General features: G+C 38.3%; 1 protein-coding gene across 2 annotated transcripts; it reads left to right on the top strand.

The window, feature by feature from the left end:
• Positions 1–1,486: 1,486 nt before the first annotated feature.
• Positions 1,487–13,932, top strand: LOC104926962 (arachidonate 15-lipoxygenase B). Of its 2 annotated transcripts, none has more exons than XM_019255313.2 (15): positions 1,487–1,631; positions 4,775–4,952; positions 5,664–5,868; positions 5,961–6,042; positions 6,201–6,323; positions 6,467–6,570; positions 6,731–6,897; positions 8,663–8,806; positions 9,849–10,052; positions 10,257–10,343; positions 10,432–10,601; positions 11,594–11,715; positions 11,856–11,956; positions 12,149–12,319; positions 12,564–13,932. In XM_019255313.2, exons 2-15 carry the CDS (start codon positions 4,800–4,802, stop codon positions 12,741–12,743), a joined length of 2,013 nt encoding a protein of 670 aa, XP_019110858.2. In that variant the 5' UTR covers positions 1,487–1,631; positions 4,775–4,799; the 3' UTR covers positions 12,744–13,932. The 2 variants fall into 2 exon arrangements, with proteins under 2 accessions (XP_019110858.2, XP_019110859.2); XM_019255314.2 differs by having other exon boundaries at positions 1,516–1,631; positions 4,793–4,952.
• Positions 13,933–17,214: the final 3,282 nt, after the last annotated feature.

The raw sequence follows: 17,214 nt of genomic DNA, 5'->3' as shown, positions 1-17,214 counted from the left end.
TTATAACATAAGGGTTAATCACTGGTTGTATTCTCCTTTAGTCTTATTACATAAGATATGGCTGACATCCACAGACAGCCAGAGCTTCTTCTCCTGTCCCATACATTCTTGGAGTGTGTGTGAGGGGAGAGGCAGGGATGGGTGCCAGACATTTACATTAAGAAAACAGTAATGTTTTATTTGAAACAGGAAGTTTTACATTCAATCACAGTAGTGATGTTAACAGATAAATCAAACGATGCACAGACAATCTAGACATTGTCCGACAGTTGTGATCTTGACTGTCTTGAAATAAAATCTTAAGTCTTCTTTGTCTGAGACCAAGAGAAGACATGCAGTCATTTTGCAAGAGGTGACTCAAAATCATCGGGCGAAACGGGGAATGCGATATATAAACAATAATGTGCTGTACTTCTGCAGAAAAGATGTTGCAACATGTGAAGCTTCGTGTTCCTTTTTCTTCCACTGAATCACACCAGGGTTGGATCCTCTCATTTGTTCTATTTATCTTGTACACTAACACCAACATGTGAGGCATCATGTCCTTAAGTTTGCCAACAATTGTGTCATTGTGTCTCTTCTCAGAAGTGATAACCCTGATCACGGTCCTGTGGTGGTCGATTTCAGGGACTGGTGCAGGTCGACCTTTCTGGGCATGAATGTTTCCAAAATTGAAGACATGACAATAGGTTTTAAAAAGAATGCTACAGTCATCTCTCCTGATGTGATTAATGATCAGGCTTTTGAGTTTGCACAGCAGTACAAATATATTGGCACTGTAATTGATGACAAGCTGACCTTCAAGCTTCATTTGGAGGCTGTGTGTAGAAAAGCCTATCAGTGCATGCAAGCTTGTGTGTTTTAGCGTAAGCTTTGAAGTTTTAATGTTGACAATTCCTTTGTGAAAATGTTTTATTCGTGTTTTATTGAATCACTCTTCACATTCTCCTTAGTCTGGGTCACTTACCCTCAAAAATAGAAAGAGCCTGCAGGGTATTGCCAAAGTGTGCAGCAAAAACTGCAGACAAGACCTTGAATGATCACACCCTGTCGAAGGAGTTCAAGTTGCTTCCATCTGACTGCAGATACAATCTGCCACGGTGCAGGACCAGTAGACTTAAGAACTAATTTCTCCCTGCTACGTTTACATAACTCAGTTTGTTTTTATGATGTATTTGTTTTTGTCTGTCATGTCAAAAAGCCAAAATGCTTTGTTTCTGAGGCCTACTAAGCCCCAAGAATGGAAAAAGCCACAATAGAGCATGTGTGTGTATGTACAGTAGATGAATCATGTTCAATGAAGAAGTAAAAGCATGTGGATGGCAGTACAAATCAAGTGGGCACAGATGTTAGAGTTTAATAAGGAAATTAAATGAGGTCACTGTCCCAGCATGTCCTGGCTGGATTAACAGATTGCTGATATGACAAGAATTTGTTAACGTAGGTTATGTTGCAAACATGATATGACAAAATAATAGTAACGCAATCCTTGACTCCACCTGGTCTTTAAAAAGACGTTCATCTCTACAAGAGAAGAGAAGAAAGGGACCAGTCGATCGAAGAGCTAAAGCCTGACAATAATCATCAAATTCTTGCAAATTTGACGTTCTCTACCAGACTCCAAGGTTGCTGTGAGTAAACCAATCAAAATATGGAAAGCATAGATTTAGATTATAAGAAACATGTGATTGTTGTATTTTTGATATTAACCTTTGCATGATAACATTGTATATAGCCTAACTTCTGCTAACTTATAAGCAAAGTCTGCATCTGTATTTAAATGAAAGATTCCCTATCTTCCTTTGTGCTGAGTGCATAAGTCTCCAAGTGCCAACAGCCTCTCCTCAGTGATCACAGATTCTGTGTGGCTAAGCCAGGTTCATAGATGAAAGCTCGTGTGGGTTGATCAAGACGTTGAAAGCAGCAAAAGTGCAAAATATTTTCTAGCATATAACAGCAACAACTGTTACACATTAGATGTTTCCATTTAGTATCCTAGCAATCAAGCCGGTGCGGGGGCTAGTCGAAAGGCATTTGTAAAAAAAAACTGCACCTTTGCCTCAGCCCATAGCATCAGGACCAGTCTGATGATTCTGTAGTTGCTGTTGGCTGTACAACAAATTGCCCACTCTGGGTGCTCGCCAGGTCAAGCCGAGCTCAAGCAAACAGGTGCTCATTATCTTATCTGTGCTCGCCACTTTTAACACAGACCGCATTTCTAAGCTTTACCACTATAGGTGCAGGCGCCCGACCCCTCCCAACCTGGGTGCTCAAACATTGTGCCCTCGCTCTGTTTTACAGCATTTTACACATAAGCCGTTTCATACGTGCAGGCAGCCACCTCCCATCCTGGGCGCTCGCCAGGTCAAGCCCTCCTTAAACAAACAGGCAAATCTTGTTATTTGCCACAATTTTTGATTAATGTCCTGTTAGTCTTGCCAATGCTTAACCCCTTCTTCGTCCTTGTAGGTTCATTCCAGAAATCTCCTTCTGTTGCTAAATGATCAGATATTATTACTTCTTCCTCACTACTGCTTTCATTAATATCCATATACTTATTTCATTTTATTTTATTAAATAGTTTGATTATATTATACTTTATTGTCTCTAGACAGTTATCTACTTCAACTTAGACCTGTCTCCCGACTCTATTTCAGTCCTGGCGTGACACGCAGAGCGGTAGCCCCAATCGCTTGGTCGACCTTTTTTTTTTTCTTTTTTCAACAGAGCTCAATTTTCAACACATAAACTTTACACAGAGTTTTACCTAGGAAAAACTTTTTACTCTCACTTCCTACTTACAATTTATCCCAACAGGTCTGACCTGGGCGGATCATCCAGACACGCACTCGGAAATCTCATTCGAATTTGCAGATTATTAAAAAAATGAGCTTTTTTTTATCTTGACAGACAAAACAAAGCCTGAGTCATGATGGTGATGACTGAATTTGATGACTCTGGCTTTTCCTTATATACCTTTATGCAAATTTCATACGCCCTGCCTGTTTTTGTTTGTCCAGCCTATTATCATCAAACTTTCTCTGTGACATAATGGTGTAATTTTCCACTCAGGTGGAACCTCAGGGCTGACCCATGTTTTGGGATTTTTCTTAATGGTGTCTCGTCTCACCCCTACTGCTCTTGGTCTGTTGAGGCCAAGATGTTTTCTTTTGTTTTATTCTTCACTGGATGACACCATTAGATTCTATTTTATAATTATACTATTTTTTTTAAAACCTTTTTATTACTTCTTCTTACACCATTATTTCACAGATCTTTCTAACTGTATGTTAAAAAGTTTTATATATTTCACATTGTTATAGGTTCCACACAATTATATGGTACGTTTTCTAAAAGTTTCATACAGTTATATTGTAAGTTTCACACTTTAACACAGACCACACTCCTAAGTCTTGCTACTACAAGTGCAGGCGTCCAACACCTCCCACTCTGGGTGCTCGCCAGGTCAAGCCAACTTCAAGCAAACACCGCTATAGGTGCAGACACCCAACCCCTCCGATCCTGGGTTTTCAAACATTGTGCTTTCTCTGTTTGATTATATTATATATTCTGTGATTATATTCTATATAAGCTGTTTCATTATGCTACACGTGCAGGTGCCACCTCCCATCCTGGGCGCTTGTCAGGTCAAGCCCTCCTTAGACAAACAGGCACTCGAACATTGTGTTCTTCTGTGTGATTAAACTGTATGCATGACATTTTATACATCGAGCTAAACAAGGATTCTGCTACAGCTTATCGATTTTAGACCAACAGGCTAGAGATACCGATTGCTCTTAGGAGGGTCACAGGAGAATTTTTACCTGTAATGTCAACATCAGGTTTTTTCACCTGTCTGCTGGAGTGTGAATTAAGATAAATGAGCTGCATTCATGAGGAAATGTATTGTATGACTTAAATGTATATTTCATGGTTTAAGAACCCTGAAAGGGGGGAATATGTAGTGGCAAAATAGTCAGAGGATTAAAGGGTTATTTTATATTTGAGAATTGGTCAAATGTTTATAAGATACGGCCTGAATTTTCAGCTTGAAGTAGATCTGTTCCCGGCAAACGATAAAAACTTTCCAGGATTTTGCTCTGCTTCATCTTTCTTTCCTTCATCTGGTCATCTTCCAGCTAAATAATGAGAAGAGATTGTGAAAGGATGTTGTGCAACTGAGATACTAATGATCTTATTGTAAATTAAGAAAGAATGTGTTCCCAGTGGGCCAAACCATGCAAGGAAGAGAAATAAAAGGAGACTGAGGTTAGTTAGTGGAGCCTCTTGTACCTGCAGGTTTAAGACGAAACGTCATATGCATTCTGTAATTGTACTATTCAGAGTTTGTAATAAACTTATATTATATAAAAGAGGACGGAGCATGCATGGCTTAATCGCTGCCTGACAGGTTCATACTAGTCTACAAGATTTTTCCATTTCATGATCTTTATTTAAAGACTTGTGACACTTGAGGTAACTTGCATTTTATAGTTATATGCACTTTGAGTCAGTTCTTCAGAGCTCCTACCACAAAAGTTACAGTAGATGTTGTGCAGTTTGGCATCCATCATAGACACACCCCAACCCAACCCACTCTGTTCTGTTTATATAAAAGGAAAGGCAACTATTTTAACAGATTCTTCTAGTCTGTGTTAGTTAAACATACTTAGCTGCACGTTGTTTTAACAGTTTTCTTTTTTTAAAACTTTTTTTTTTTTTTATCTTTTTGTGTAATTGACTGTGTTTTTTATCGCTCTTTATGTTTGATCAGAGTCCTTCCACTCCTTAGAGCCAAAATGGTGAAGTATGAAGTGTTTATCACCACCGCAAAACTCGCTCAGGCCATGACTACAAATAATGTCTTCATTAAGCTGGTGGGCACAGATGGGGAGAGTAAACGTACATGGCTCACAAGCTTTAAAGGGAGTGCTGCCTTCTACCCGGGAACAGTAAGTCTGAATTTTACCTGGATTTGACACTTTTAGCAAAAAGGCTATTACATTATATAACTAGATTAGATCCGTTTTTTGTTGTATTTTCAAATTTCTTTAAAAATACAGAAAAAAAACATCAAAAACTACAATTATTTCAATATTTTGAGGAATAAATCACATTTATTTTTCTATTGTTATTACATAAAAATTCAGACTTTTGGTCATAATTTAGTTCTTTTCATTGATTAAATAAAAAATTAATTTGTTCCTCTTCACTCTAAGATATAATCATAAATAATAAAGAAATAAAATTGCTATATTATCTAATCTTATGATAAAAGCAATACCCTGAAACTGTTCAACTGTATACACTTCTGAATGGGGGCTATCATTCGTCTTAAAGCATTTGTGGATGAAATCACTGTCAAGAAACCAGTATGGACTACAGTCACACTGATAACTGTACTTGTTATGTGCACTATTGTAGATGCAAAATAATATCAAAGTAACTGAGGCAAAAGTCTAAATTTCTCTGTCTCTGTGTGTCTTTGCCAAATAGAGGCACACATATCTCCCTCTGCACCTGATCTGCAGTACCATTTATGCAAAGAAAGGGAGTTAATTCTAGCAAAACTTTTATGATTTATATTTGTGCTTCCACTGGCAGTGCACCAGAACACAAATAGTGTGCAGAGCCTCCTTCACCTTCCCTTTGTCTGTATGCAGGAGACTAAATTTTCGGTGTGTTGCCCCGCCTCGCTTGGAAAGCTGGTGTTGATTGAGGTTGACAAAAAGCCTCTCCTGCTGTTCCCAGAAGATGCATGGTTTCCCAGCAAGGTGAAAGTGAAGTCCCCAGAGGGAGACATCTACAACTTTCCCATCCACCGTTGGATCCTTGACAGTGAGGTTCAACTATTCAGAGAAGGAACGGGTATGTGGAAGTGCACAGTATACTGTGCTGCTTTTAGTACACCCCATATATAAGATAGGAAAATTTACTAATTTCCAAATCTTTTTCTTTAGCTTTAAGAATCTCTGATGACAATCATCATCTTGGCAAGTACAGTAGAGAGAAGGAGCTGAAGAAGAGAGAGGAACTGTACGGGTGAGAGCAGTGCCACAAAGAACCAAGCAACACATACATTTGTCGGGCTTACTATGACTTATACAGATCATTTTAAACTTTATCTCATTATATTAGATAGATTAAATTTTGTAAGAATATATTATATGCCATAATTTAGTCTGTTTTCTATTTTCCAGCTGGGATGTTTATAAAGAGGGACTACCTCACTGCATGAAGGGAGACAATCCTCTTTGTCTGCCTGCTGAGGTCCGCTTCTCCTTCACCAAGACTACAGAGTTTCTCTTTACTGCATCCACAGGGTGAGGTCCTCAAAGTTGATCAGACACTAAACCAAATCTTTACAGAATAACCCCAAATGCATGTCAGCATTTAGATTATTATATATCATATGATGTCATTTTTGTGAATCAAAATACTTACAGTCCGTGTTTTGATTGCCCAGGCTGACAGAGCTGCAACTGAAGGGACTGTCTTGTTCCAAGAAGAATTGGTCTAATCTTGATGATATTGGCAAAGTTTTCTGCAACAAAACAACAGATATATCAGGTACAACTCTGAGCACAAGACACTGAAACACTGAGAAATGTTTTTACTGTTTATACTAATCATCAAGAACAACTGTACTGTAATTCAAGAGCATACATAGACGTTGTGTTAAACTGAATTCAGATTAACACACAGGGGGTAAATCCTGTTTTCTTTCCAGAATATGTCCAGCAGCACTGGAAGGACGATGCATTTTTTGGTTTCCAGTATCTAAATGGGGTCAACCCCATTTTGATCCAACGTTGTATAGACCTGCCCAAGAACTTCCCTGTCACTGATGACATGGTGTTTCTCCAAGGTGGAGGCTCTTTAATGGAGGAAATGCAGGTATATATTTTTTTCAGACTGTATAAAAGTTAAATAAATGCTTCCACTGGATATGATAAACGTGTGTGTATGTAGATGAATCATGTTCAATGAGGAAGTAAAAGCATGTGGAAAGCAGTACAAATCAAGCGGGCACAGATGTTAGAGTTTAAAAAGGAAATTAAATGAGGTCACTGTCCCAACATGTCCTGGCTGGATTAACAGAGTGCTGATCTGACAAGAATTTGTTCACATAGGTTATGTTGCAATCATGATATGACAAAATAATAGTAACGCAATCCTCGACTCCACCTGGTCTTTTAAAAAGACGTACATCTTGATCACGAAAGAGTTATTTAGTGAATGTAGTGGCAAAACAGCCCAAGGATTAAAGGGTTATATTGTATTTTAAAATTGGTCAAACAGTAAAGACTTTCCAGGACTTTGCCCTTTGACTTTATCTGGTCATCTTCAAGCTAAATGATGAAAAGAGACTGTGAAAGGATGTTATGCAACTGGGATAATAATTGTGAAATTGTAATTGTACTATTTTGCGTTTATATAAAAGAGTACCTGTCTCTCTGAGAAATGTTACGTCCTATTTACGTCTAATATAGTCGCACATATTTCAAGTAACTATCCATATCCAGTTGTTTTGAGTCAAACACAATGCAAGAGCTGAACAAGGATTCTGCTACAGCTTGCAGTCAAAAGTATAATCTTACCAAAGGAATTCAATGCATTTATTCTGTGTGCAGTGTAAACTTGTTACTGGTATAATGTTTAATCTTCAACATAAGTGCAACATTTACTCTATGCTCCATGATAATGATTTGACCATGTTCGATTTTAGACCAACAGGCTAGAGATACCGATCACTCTTAGGAGGGTCACAGGGAGATTTTTACCTGTAATGTCAACATCAGGATTTTTCACCCGTCTGCTGGAGTGTGAATTAAGATAAATGGACTGCATCATGAGGAAATGTATTGTATGACTTAAATGTACATTTCATGCTTTAAGAACCCTGAAAGGGGGGCATATGTAGTGGCAAAATAGTCAGAGGATTAAAGGGTTATGTTATATTTGAGAATTGGTCAAGTAGATCTGTTCCCAGCAAACAATACAATAAGAACTTTTAGGGAGGAAATGCTGGTATATTTTTTTCAGACTGTATAAAAGTTAAATGAATGAATAAGCTGAGTTTAAACATAGACGTTGTGGACAGGCAGTGGACAGCAGAACTGTCCAGTGCCTGTCATCTTATGTTACGCTCTTTTAGCTGTATTTAGTCTGATAAACAAACAAAATAAACTCCCTTTAATCAAACTAAGACTTCATTGCCTTGTTAACTCACCTTAAAACACACTTCAGTCAAACTTAAAACAATAAAACTCACCAAAATCGCCTTGATTGTCTATCCCAACAATTCAACTCTTGAACTCTCATTGCTCCCCTGCTTTACGCCTTTTTCCTGTCCTTGTTATCCCTGAAGTCAGAGTCTTGGTTGTAAATCACTTTGGTACTGTATTTTCTCTCCTCACATTGGCCTCTGTTCATCTGTGGGGCAGTTTGGTCTGGGTCCATGTTAACTTGGAGGCTGCTGAGGCCTGTTATGACCCATGTCTGATATGCTGATTTTCTGGACTATGAAATTGATAGATGGAGAGTAGTCTCGGTTCTTACCTTTTCATTTTCAGCATTGTTTTTAGAAAAATGTATGTGACTACAGTTAAATTTGTGACTGACTTATATACATGATTATAACTCTAAAATCTTAAAACAGAAAGGCAACATATTCCTGTGTGACTACAAACGTTTGGATGGAGTGACACCAAACGTCATCAACGGGAAGAATCAGTACTTGATGGCTCCACTCGTGCTTCTCCACAAAACCCCTGAGGATAAGCTCATGCCGATTGCTATCCAGGTGAGACTGACCTACAGATTTACACAATGCAGAGTTGAACATTGAACTTCAGTGGAAGATCATTTTACTGCTTTACAGGTTTGATTAAGTTTGTTTATTAGAAAAAAAGGTAATTGGATTTATGGCTTTACTATGAAATGTTTGAGTGTTAAACTTTTATTTATGGCACCACCATGTGGACTCCTTAAGTAACTTAGGTAGGGACCTTTTATAGAGTGCCCTACCTTTCATATTTTGTTTTAAATACATAATACTACTGGACATTTAGGTGACTGCTTTCCCTGCCAATCAGTTTCAGAGTCTACAGAGTTACTATACTATAGTGTATGAATTTGGTTATGCTCAGTCATGCTTCGTTTCTCCTTACAAATATTTTGCTTGTGCATTTTTCTACTGCTGGATAACATCTGAATGAGGCATAGCCATTTAAGTAACAGGCCATACATATTCTGACTCACAGCTAACTGTCCAGCAGCTGGTTAATAGTTACAGAGTTACATAAAACAGATGCTACATGTCAGGCTTTGTGCACATGATTAATAAATGAACACCCTGTTTTCCCAATATTGTAATCATAAACATATTAAGAATGGAGTGTAATGCCAGATAAAACTTGTTTGGGCCCATGGAAAATGTTCAGAGCTTGAACTGCTGAGTCAGCCAACTTAGCAATGGAGTCAGCTAGACTGTGTGAGAGACTTCGTTTTGAATTTTTGAAATCCTTCATGCCAGATTTTCCAGGCAACCTTAAAAATGCATTCCTAGACGAATTGCTGAAAAGTTTGAAAGAGTTTTCAGCAGCGGCTCAATGCCACACATAATAATTTGTCTTAATTTTTTTATTTAGCTTTTGCTCCCAAAAAACTTTTTTAGTAGATTTTGGAACAAAGAAAAGCTGCGATACGAGAGGACGTTTAGATAAACACCTTACATAGCTTTTCTTATTGATTATGATCAATCATTAACTTTCTTTTCCTGTAGCTGACAAAACATTATTGAACGGCTGTAGTAATGAAGCCGCATTCTATTCTTTCTCCCGCAGCTGAAGCAGACTCCAGCCGACGACAATCCCATCTTTTTTCCTACTGATTCAGAGTACGACTGGTTGATGGCCAAGATTTTTGTGAGAAGCGCCGATTTTAACGAGCATCAGCTCAATGTTCACCTGCTGCGCACTCATCTGCTGGCTGAAGTCTTTGCAGTGTCACTGCTGCGCAATGTGCCCATGGTGCATCCACTGTACAAGGTAACTGTGAGGCAGAATACTGAACTTGCTGTAGTTGTAGTTTTTTTTTGTTCAACTTGCTGATTTTTGTATCTTCCAAAGTTGATGAATCATGTTTAGTGTGTATATGTTTGCAAACACTGCTGAATGGTATAGAAGCATCAAGATTTCTGACTTTGTTAACAAGTAATGGTGTTACTAAGAGAGTTCCCTCTTTTCCCTCAGCTCCTCATACCTCACACTCGCTACACTCTGCAGATCAACAACTTAGCTCGACTTGTCCTAATATCTGAGACAGGAGTTTTCACAGAGGTACGAAAAGACCAACACGCTCAGTAGACTCAATATTATGTACATTATTTCTTTAACTATATTCCTCACAAATATGACTGTTCTCTAGTTTTCAGCGTCCGGCGGAGAGGGTATGATCACAATCCTGAACCGATCACTGTCCACCATGACCTACAGTTCTCTCTGTATACCAGACGACATCGCTGAGCGTGGGGTGGAGGCTGTGCCAAACTTCTACTACAGAGATGATGGACTTAGGCTTTGGGATATCATCCACAGGTACTGTAGCCACAGGCAATGTAAAAAACAAATTGGGAGCATACAGTAACATCATCACCACCAGAAAGTTGACATTATTGACACAAGAAACTGCCCTGTCCGTCCTATGGGTCTGTAACATTATATAATTAGCTACCTTCATGAGCTATTGCTAAATAGCCAAGATTAACAGCTGTTGAGTTATCAGTCTATAAGAAATGTTGCATGTTCTGCATCAAAATTCATCCCTTTGCCAAGATCTGGCTGCAGTTATGCAAAGCAGTGCCGATATTAACTTTTGTTTCGCTTCTATTTCTAACACTTCCCTCTTTGCTGTGGAACGTGGTTTCTTGCCCTTGGGTCAGCACTACTTAGCACTACTACTTATTTCTGTCTCCTCTATGGGTTACAACTATTGTCAGAAAGTCTTCTCAGTGCCCAGGTGCTCAAGAAATGATGTGTTTTACATATAAAGGAAACACACAAGTTGAACTGAGCAAAGTTCTGTCTGCTGATTTGAAATGTAGTAGGTGGGCAGCTCCCTGGCTTCACTACCTCCACCAAATGATGTTTGGAAGGTCTAAAGGATAAACAGCACAGTAAAGCAGCTTCTTCACAAAATGAAAAGAACACAAAGAGGTGGCAAAACAGTGTTTTAGTTTTTAATAAGCATTATAATGATGATGTTCTAACCTCAACCCCCCAAAAAGATTAATTTTACGTTGGGGTCTCGGTTGTCTTCTTGCATGTTTTATTTTTATTAATCCTGATATACTGCGTTGTCGCAGCAGGAAGCATCTCCAGGAGGAGACACCAAGTCAAACTGCATTGCCATTTACATTTGCTATGTGACGAGTATTCCCGAAGGATGTCAAAGTAATGATACAAAATTGTAGAAAGAGCAAAACGCCTGAAAGGGCTGTGGTGAAGTGGACTAAAACCTGATTTGAATTTGTCACAATGCTGTCATTTAAAAAATACCCAACTCAAGTAGATTTCTACTTTTCTTAAAGGTTCGTTAATGGAGTGCTTGGCCACTACTACAAGAGTGATGATGAGGTTTGCCAAGACCCGGAACTACAGAAGTGGATTCAAGACATTTTTGAACATGGATTCCTCTCCCAGGCTAGCACAGGTGTGCTTAAAGACAAGCTGATGTTTTGTTATTCATAAAGGCCATCTTCTAAAATAGCATAACTCTGCATTAAAAGGCCATTTCTTGATATCAATTAGAATTAATATATATTAATTCTTGCTGTTTTGATAAACTCACAGGAGTCCCTCAGAAATTTGGCACCGTGGCTGAGTTGGTCAAGTTTGTCACCATGGTGATCTTCTGTTGCTCAGGCCAGCACTCAGCTGTCAACTCCGGACAGGTGCATCAATATATGCTTGATAATGTGTCATTTTACATTAAATTTGATTTATTTATTGTTTTAAATTGAACAAGGACACATAGAATTTGGAGCACCACACAAACAAACCATAAATAATCATCTTGATATGGTTTATGCATGGTGCGTTTTAATATGTTTAACCTTCGTTTATGACTTGTTCATCAATTTCAGTATGACTATGGTGGCTGGATGCCCAACACTCCCATCTCCCTGCAACGTCCTCCACCAACCACAAAGGGGACAGCAAGCGAGGCCACGATGCTGCAGACGTTCCCTGACATCAATACAACAGCGCAAGGAATGGCCACCATGTGGCTACTCAGCAAGCAGTCCTCTGACTTTGTAAGTGCCCAAAACGTCATAAATTACATCAATCAAACTCATGTTTGGATTATATAAACACTCCATCAGGAAAATCAAATCATAGCCAGCACAACTTCTGAACTGTAAATACATGAACTATCTTCTTGGAACTGAATCTCTGCATATTTTTTAAATTACAGTTTTATTGAAACCTCATGCACAAAATGAATAATGTTGGCCGTGTTTTCTGCTTCATCTTGTTAACACTGTTGTGTTTTGTCAGGTCCCTCTCGGCAAGTACCCAGAGGAGCATTTCTTTGAGGAGGTTCCCTGCAAGCTGATAAAAGATTTCCAAGGGGAACTTGAAATTTTAAGTACAGCGATCAAAAGCAGGAACGAGAACCTGGAAGTCCCTTACAGATACATGGACCCTCCGTTGCTGGAAAATAGCGTTGCTATTTGAATGTTACGGTGGATGAAAGTTTGATCCCCCTTCATGACTCAGGCGATGGACAGTTTTGCTGATTAATCATCTCTGTGCCCCCGCAGAGTTGATGTCCTCATCAGGGAATCCTAATTAGCCTAATTAGTCTTTCAACTTTCCAGTCATGAGTTTTCAGATTGTCCTCACCGTGATTGTCCAAAGCTCATTTTAATCTTAGCCCCTGGAACTTTCTCGCAAACTCAGTGAATTTTAAACATTTGTATGCAAAACACACCTCTGACATAAAGTCAAGCTTTTCTTTGCACAAACACTGCTGTGGTGGCAATGAGCAAATGTAACAATCCAAGCATTTTAGCAACAGTTCTGCTCGCTCTGTCGAGTTTCTTGTGATATTTTTATCTGAAAAATAATAACTGGTCAGCAACCCAATGTTATAAATCTTAAACTGTCCTCCACTGGTTGATACAACATAACTGAGATTGGCTCCAACTTGTACAGATTTCTTTGTGTTGTGTATTATGTCAAGCATTTACTCCTGCATCATTACATAATAACAATGTAACTTTGCCAATAAGAAAATTCAAAAACAATTTTAAAAATGTAAAAAAACTTTGTGAAATGCTTTAGAACATGTTGCATATAATTTGTTATATGATCATTAAAAGCTGTAAACACGTAAGGTCTGTTAACGGGTTATTTGCATTACAACAAGATAGCTGTCAGTAAGTTTGCCACCTGGATGCTAAATACATTTCCATTGGGAATAGATGTAAATTGTGTTGGTAGACCTGCTTCGATGCTCTTTTGCTGATTTCCTGCTTAGATTTTATATATGTATACTGGGTGGTGCTCCCTGTGTGCCTGAAGGTGTGAGCGCCTTTTAACAGTAATATTAGTAGTATTATTAGTAGTATTGTTACAGATGTTTGCAATACTGTAAGTGACTGTTAGTCTTCAAATCCAGCTTGTTTGAGATGTATCTTTTTTTTTCTTAGCAAGTTGTGGTGGAAACAGAGTAAGCAGAACAACCAATGTAACCATTTCTCATCAAGGTCCTCCAGCTTTTTCTATATGATGAAAAGCCTCTGTTGTTTTTTTCAACCTGAAGGTTTTCCTCCATCAGTTTTTCTTTTGATCCAGAAGAAATGTAAGTGGAGGTTCACCGACAACCTTACTTTCAATAAAAAGTATATTTTTACCCAATAAACGACTGTAATCAAGTCTTTTGATTGAGACCCTCAACTTGTGCCCTGTAAATCCATTTAAGTTAACTGCTCTTCCTATGTACTGTATGTATGGAGCGGGGGAAAAAAAACTGTGTCAACAATGACAGCCTGGTGATATTCAGAACTTCAGCATTTCACATCCAATCAGCACTTTTCCAGCAAAAGCCTTCAGACATTCGCAGCGATCTTCAAGCACTGACTCCTATCCAGAGGGCACATCTAATAAGTCCCTCAAAGTCTCGTCTTTCACCTTCCAACTTTATTCCAATTTATTTCTACATTACCCCCCTCTTTGAGAACACCGAGTGGCCATCTGCTCTGACAGTTTCTCTGTTGAGTCAGCTTTGCCAGCCTAATCTTTAAGACTTCTCCTACAGCGTGACCGATTACTGATAGCTCCCATGCCTGACAAAGATCTCTGTTAGATCAAATCGTTGCTCTGTGAAATCCACTGGGAGCTATTAGTGCAGCGTGCAGATCTTTTGTCTGACTTCAGCATTGTCAAAAAGCATTTTTTCAAACAAGAGTGATGGATTCACCTGTGAGTTAATAGACAGACTAATAATGGTGATCATCCACTTGATGTAATCAGTTTATTTGCTGATGAGCACAAAACATTAATATCTATAAAGGGAGTTGGATGTCAGGAGATAAGATTGATCTGCCTGTTTTTGAAGAACTGCACTAAAAGACAAACTGGTTGAATGTCCTTCACGTCTCTCTACGATGTAACACTGAGTACTTCTGATAATGAAATCATGTACAAATAGTAATAGAGTAGGTCCACTCTTTGGCTATCCAAGAAATTGGGGTTTAAAAGTAACGTTTGTCTGTCCTTGTTTGCCCTGCTGTCATGCATGATTAGGACCAATACAGTTTAGCTGTCTGAACATTCCCTCATATTTAACTTCATTCATTTATCTCATCTTATGACATTTATTAATGACCAATTAGCACTGATAGATTTCTTGTTTCCACGGAACAAGACGAACAGAGTCTGGGAAGGTTATTATTCAGCCAGAGGCTTCACACTTTATATGAACTGAAAAGCTGTTGGATATTTCCTGTTCTTAATAAGAAAAGGAAATATCAAACTGTGTGAGTGTTTGTCAGAGGAGAGAGAAAATATGCCTGACTTTTTGCCCTTCTAGAGACAATTCAGAATTGACAGAGAGGAATACACACACACAAACACATGGATTCAGGCGTTAGCTATTGCTTCTGCCCCTCTGGATTCATTTCTGTTTTGGTGGTTTATCTTAATAAAGAGATGTTTGCTTGCCCTTTTTGTCCCAAATAAGCTGTCCCCAGAGAAAATGAAGATCGTCTTTAAGGTATTTCATCACAGGTCAGTGACAAGACTGAAGGAGAATCATCTATTCGGACACTAGGTCTAATATCAAAACAAAAAAATTGATTCATTTTTTTTTTGTTGCCGCATGTGTGCAGTTGCAGTATAGACATGAAGTAATAGCCGTATCTTTAGAGGTCGTCGAACAATATTCCTATATGCCAGCAGCATGAATTCACACTCCAAAGTATAGTATAGTTCAATGCCGCTATCTTATTAAATTAAAACTTTATATGTTTCTGACTATGTGGGTGGCTGTGGCTCAGAATATAGAGCGGATCGTCCACTAATCACATGACTGGTGGTTCGTTCCCTGGCTCCTCCGGGCAGCATGTGAAAGTGACCTCGGGTAAGATTATGAATACATGAATGGCTGAAGAGGTATGAAGTGTAAAAGTGCCTTGAGTGGTCAGGAGAAAGGCCTTATATAAGTACAGTACTGTCCATAATATAAAATGAGGTATCCTGAAATGAGAAAATGGATATGGTGAAGGTAAAAAAACTCCACTGAGAGATTCACTGCACTTTTACAGTGCCAATACCACCTACCATCAAAAGGAGTAGTCAGTTTGACCCAGTTAGGTTAGAGGCAAGAGTTAACTAGTAATGTTGTGTGAAGGGCATGTATTGTGGTTGCCTGCTGTTCAATTTGTACATTAATTTATGCTGTGGTCGAATTTATAATTGGAAGTATGTCTGAGGATTCCTATTATTCAGTTTTATCACGCACCTTCCAGCCTTCAGACACAAGTACGCTCCGTGGACATGGTATAAATAAAGAGAATATATCTTCGAATGTCTTTGAGAAAAATGAAATATTAAATGAAAGCATGCGTCCTTCTGCCTTTAACCAGTCTGCAGACTCGAAGTGATTTGCGCTCCATCAGGTTGTGCCTGTCATCTGCAAAGAACCTTTTTTTTTTCTTCCTCCTTTTTCTTTTATTCAGTAAAGTTTGTTTTGTGCGCTGAAATCTACTGCACTCTCTTCCCACAAAATAATTCAACGTCTTCAAATTAATTGCGAAGATTTGATCCTTTAATTGTTTAATTTGCATGAAATTTACAGAGGCACTCTGTTGCATACGTACACTTTAATAGAGATCCTTTTCATTACTTCGTCAGTGATGAAATAATAAATTATTCCTATTTCATAAAAGAAATCTAAAATATTCTGTGATTTAATTATGTCAAGTGAAGCAACAGTTTTGAAACTGGCATAAATCAAGCACATTCCTTTATACTGACATAAATAAGAGAAATATTGTGATGTGATACTTTGATCATTTTACACAGCCCTAGCATATGGAAAGTAGTTTGAAGTTCTGTGGCATCATTATATTAAAGGTATCACTTTGAATTTCCACTCTATACACAGTTGTGTTTGTGTTCAAGATATATTGAGTGCATCTTCATCTATGATGTTTAACAAACCTGTAAATGTATTTGTCACATCTTTAGGTTTTTGTTTTCGCATCATGAAACATGCTTTGTTACTGGAACATCCAGTGGCCGTAGTGTTAAAGGAAGTGCTCAGATCGTTTACTTAAGTAAATGTACTTACATCCATTCATCCATTATCTGTAACACCTTATCCTCATCAGGGTCACGGTGGGGCTGGAGCCTATCCAAGGTGACTTAGGGCGAGAGGCAGGGTACACCCTGGACAAGTTCAGCTCATCAGAGGGCACATGTATGTATAAATGTGAATTTCCCTGGTGTGGGATCAATAGTTAAGTATATATAATCTTATTCTATAGAATACAAGCAAAGGTCCTGCATTGAAAATGTTAAATAAAAATATGTAAAAAGTATAATGCCCCCATTTTCAATAATCAATAATCCTTTGTACAGGACTGATTAATGATTACTTTCATTAATTTCAGCTCATTAATGATTGTTTAGTTTGTAATGC

Source organism: Larimichthys crocea, chromosome X, assembly GCF_000972845.2.
Source record: "Larimichthys crocea isolate SSNF chromosome X, L_crocea_2.0, whole genome shotgun sequence".
NCBI classification, from domain to species: Eukaryota; Metazoa; Chordata; class Actinopteri; family Sciaenidae; genus Larimichthys; species Larimichthys crocea.
This window is presented reverse-complemented; position numbering and strand designations above follow the sequence as displayed.

Excerpts from the sequence above, each read along its gene's own strand:
- LOC104926962 (XM_019255313.2), top strand. The coding sequence starts at position 4,800 with ATGGTGAAGTATGAAGTGTTTATCACCACCGCAAAACTCGCTCAGGCC. Across the intron at positions 8,807-9,848 it reads TCATGCCGATTGCTATCCAG|CTGAAGCAGACTCCAGCCGA; the intron begins GTGAGACTGACC and ends TTTCTCCCGCAG. Across the intron at positions 11,957-12,148 it reads CAGCTGTCAACTCCGGACAG|TATGACTATGGTGGCTGGAT; the intron begins GTGCATCAATAT and ends CATCAATTTCAG.